The sequence below is a fragment of the Elephantulus edwardii genome, unplaced genomic scaffold (genome assembly GCF_000299155.1).
Source record: "Elephantulus edwardii isolate Elephantulus edwardi_28Jun2011 unplaced genomic scaffold, EleEdw1.0 scaffold00215, whole genome shotgun sequence".
Lineage (NCBI taxonomy): Eukaryota > Metazoa > Chordata > Mammalia > Macroscelidea > Macroscelididae > Elephantulus > Elephantulus edwardii.
Window position 1 is genome coordinate 2,941,682 of NW_006399965.1, and position 3,006 is coordinate 2,944,687.

Here is a 3,006-nt window from a genome sequence, read left to right on the forward strand (position 1 = left end):
AAAGAAGAAACAAACAAAACAAAAAAAGATTTACAGACTCAGAGGCTCCTGTGGAGAGGGTCAGGATGAACTGGAACAGATGCAATGGCAGTAGAGTTGTATGATCTTTAATGCAAGAAATCTTCCTACACCAATAGGGGCAAATTTAGGGGTGCGCAGGGAGAAAAGGGCAACAATGAGTGACTGGAAACCCTAGGTCTCGGTAAACTTTCATTAAAATGAGTGAAAAAAAAATTTTTTAAAAAGGATGCTCCTTGTTGAAATATCTACAATAATGAAAAGTTGATTGCTTAAATAAACAATGGTACAGCTATAAGTTTAAGATGATGCAATGGGTAACAATAGACTTATAATGGTATAGAAAAATTAGACGTTCAAAATTTTCCATTAAAAATGGCAGACAACAATATCAATCAACTGTCTTTTGTTTCTTTTTAAAATAAATAGAGGCACCTAGTAAAACTTAACTAGAGACCAAGAATAGGGAAAAAATACTTTTAAAAAACAATGTATATTACATTTTGTTGTTTTTATTTTTAGTAAGTTGTTTATTTCAGTATCAAGGGGAAAAAAACTTTACAGAGAGAAAGAAAAATTTTTATTTCATCAGCATGCCATAATTGATACAAATCAATTCTATGAATGGTTGAATGAAAAACAAGGGGGGAAAAATACGCCTCACCACATTAGCCATAAATTATGGAGACTTGAGTACAACAGGTGGGAAGTGTAGAAGTGCTTGAATAGGTTTCATTGTTAAAATAAGAAAATATATCCAATAAATGACATTACCTCAAATATACAAGGTGGGTTTAGAAGAGGTCATGGCACAAGAAACATTATTCTCAATGTCAGATGGATCTTGGCAGAAAGCAGAGAGTACCAGAAGAATGTCTATCTGTGTTTCATTGACTATGCAAAGGCATTTAACTGTGTGGATCACAATAAATTGTGGCTAACCTTGAGGAGAATGGGAATCCCAGAACACTTGATCGTGCTTATACGAAACCTATACTTGGACCAAGAGGCAGTCATCAGAACAGAGCAAGGAAACACTCCATGGTTCAAAATCAGGAAAGGAGTGTGTCAGGGATGCATCCTGTCCCCGTACCTTTTCAATCGTATGCAGAACAGATCATTTGGGCGGCAGGACTTTATGAGGAGGAGTGTGGCATCAAGATTGGAGGAAGACTCATTAACAACATATGCTATGCAGATAACCCAACCTTGCTTGTTGAAACTGAAGAAGATCTGAAGCACTTGCTGCATAAGGTCAAGGACTGTAGTCTTCAATATGGATTGAAGCTCAACATCAAGAAGACAATGATTCCTTCCACTGGGCTAGTTGGCATCACCACAATAGATGGAGAAGAGATTGAGGTTGTTAGCAATTACAGCTTGCTCGGATCCACAATCAACACCGGTTTCAGGAAATCAAAAGACAAACTACATTGGGAGCATCTGCTGTCATGACCTCTCCAGAGTGCTAAAGAGCGATGATGTCAGTCTATATGTAAAAGTGCACCTGATACAGACCATGGTCTTCTCAATTACTTGTTATGCTTCAGAGAGTTGGACAATGACTAAGGATGACAAAAGAAGAAAAGATGCCTTCAAGATGTGGTGCTGGAGAAGAGTCTTGAACATACCATGGACTGTCAAGAAAACAAATCGGTCTGTCTCGGAGAGGGTAAAACCAAGTCTCTCCTTGGAGGCTAGTATTTTGAAGCTTTGCCTTATTTTGGGCTTGTGGCCAGCAGAGATCGGTCCTTGGAGAAGGGCCTCATGCTCAGAAGGGTGGAGGGACAGCGCAGGAAAGGAAGACCCCAGATGGACTAATAGAGTGACTGGGGCAATTGAAGTTGGTGTGTCAGACTTGGTGAGACTGGCCCAGGACAGGACAGGCTTCAGAGCTGCTGTACCTCTATAGGGTCGCTATACATCACAGGCAACTCACCCAGTAACATACTACAGCAGGTTTGGAAGCAGGAGTGGCATCCACTTCCTAAACAACATGCCTCCGGAAACTCTATGAACATTGATAAATGTCAACAGTTGCAGAGTGGCTTTACGCTGTTTTGTTCATAGGGTCGCAATGAGTCGTGCTCGACTAGAAGGCAGTCAACAACTCTGTGTAATACTTCATTCAAAAAGAGGAGGGCCAGCTAGTTTCATTTCTTTCTGCAACGAGGAGTCGGCATGCATAGCTGGAAGTTCTCCACACTATGACTACTTCTCTGCAATTTAAAACACAGGACAGAGAAAACTACTAACCGTTCAGTCACCGGTCAATGAATTCACACAGCTTACCTGCACACCTACTGTTTTGATTGGCAACAAAAAGGCATTCAGTGAATGCAGACTGGTAATCTGCATCAGCTTCTCCTGGTCCTCCTCTGTTGTACAGGCTTTCACTCTTTGTAACAGTGTATGTGGCTGAAAAGACCAAACACATTTAAGTTTCAAGAAACAAAGCATTCACTCTTTTGGTATGTACTAATCACGCATCTTACGCATCTATACATAATGATTTATAGCAGATCATATTTTATATCAACTTCATTTATTTGAATGTGCTATTTAAATATAAAAAAATTCATTCATGAAGGCTAAAGCTATGAAGAACAAGAACTACCTATTAGATATGCTATTATCAAATTTTCTGACACTAGCAACAAGACACCTCATCTAAATCAAATCTCCTTATCTCTAATAACACTTTGTAATAGAGGCTGTTTTGGCAGAAATTACCACAGCAACAACTTTTTTTTGTCTGTCAGGTGCATGGTATGTTTTATCATTCTTTTATTTTTCATTCTGTTATGTTGTTGTTGTTATGTGCCATCGAGTCTTTCCGACTCAGAGCGACCCTATGCACAACAGTTCTACACCCTGCTCTATCCTGCGCCAACCGCACCTCCTCTGACTCACCCATCCCGATTACCCCAGTCACCGAATCAATCCATCTCATAGAGGGTCTTCCCCTCCTGCGCTGTCCCTCCACCC

General features: G+C 40.1%; 1 protein-coding gene across 1 annotated transcript in view; it reads right to left on the bottom strand.

Annotated features, from left to right (window-relative positions):
* The window catches only part of GMPS (guanine monphosphate synthase), a 66,203-nt gene that overhangs the window by 12,772 nt on the left and 50,425 nt on the right, over positions 1 to 3,006 (bottom strand). Inside the window, 1 exon segment of the mRNA XM_006903675.1 lies at positions 2,302 to 2,436. Within this exon segment, the coding sequence (XP_006903737.1) occupies positions 2,302 to 2,436 (135 nt within the window).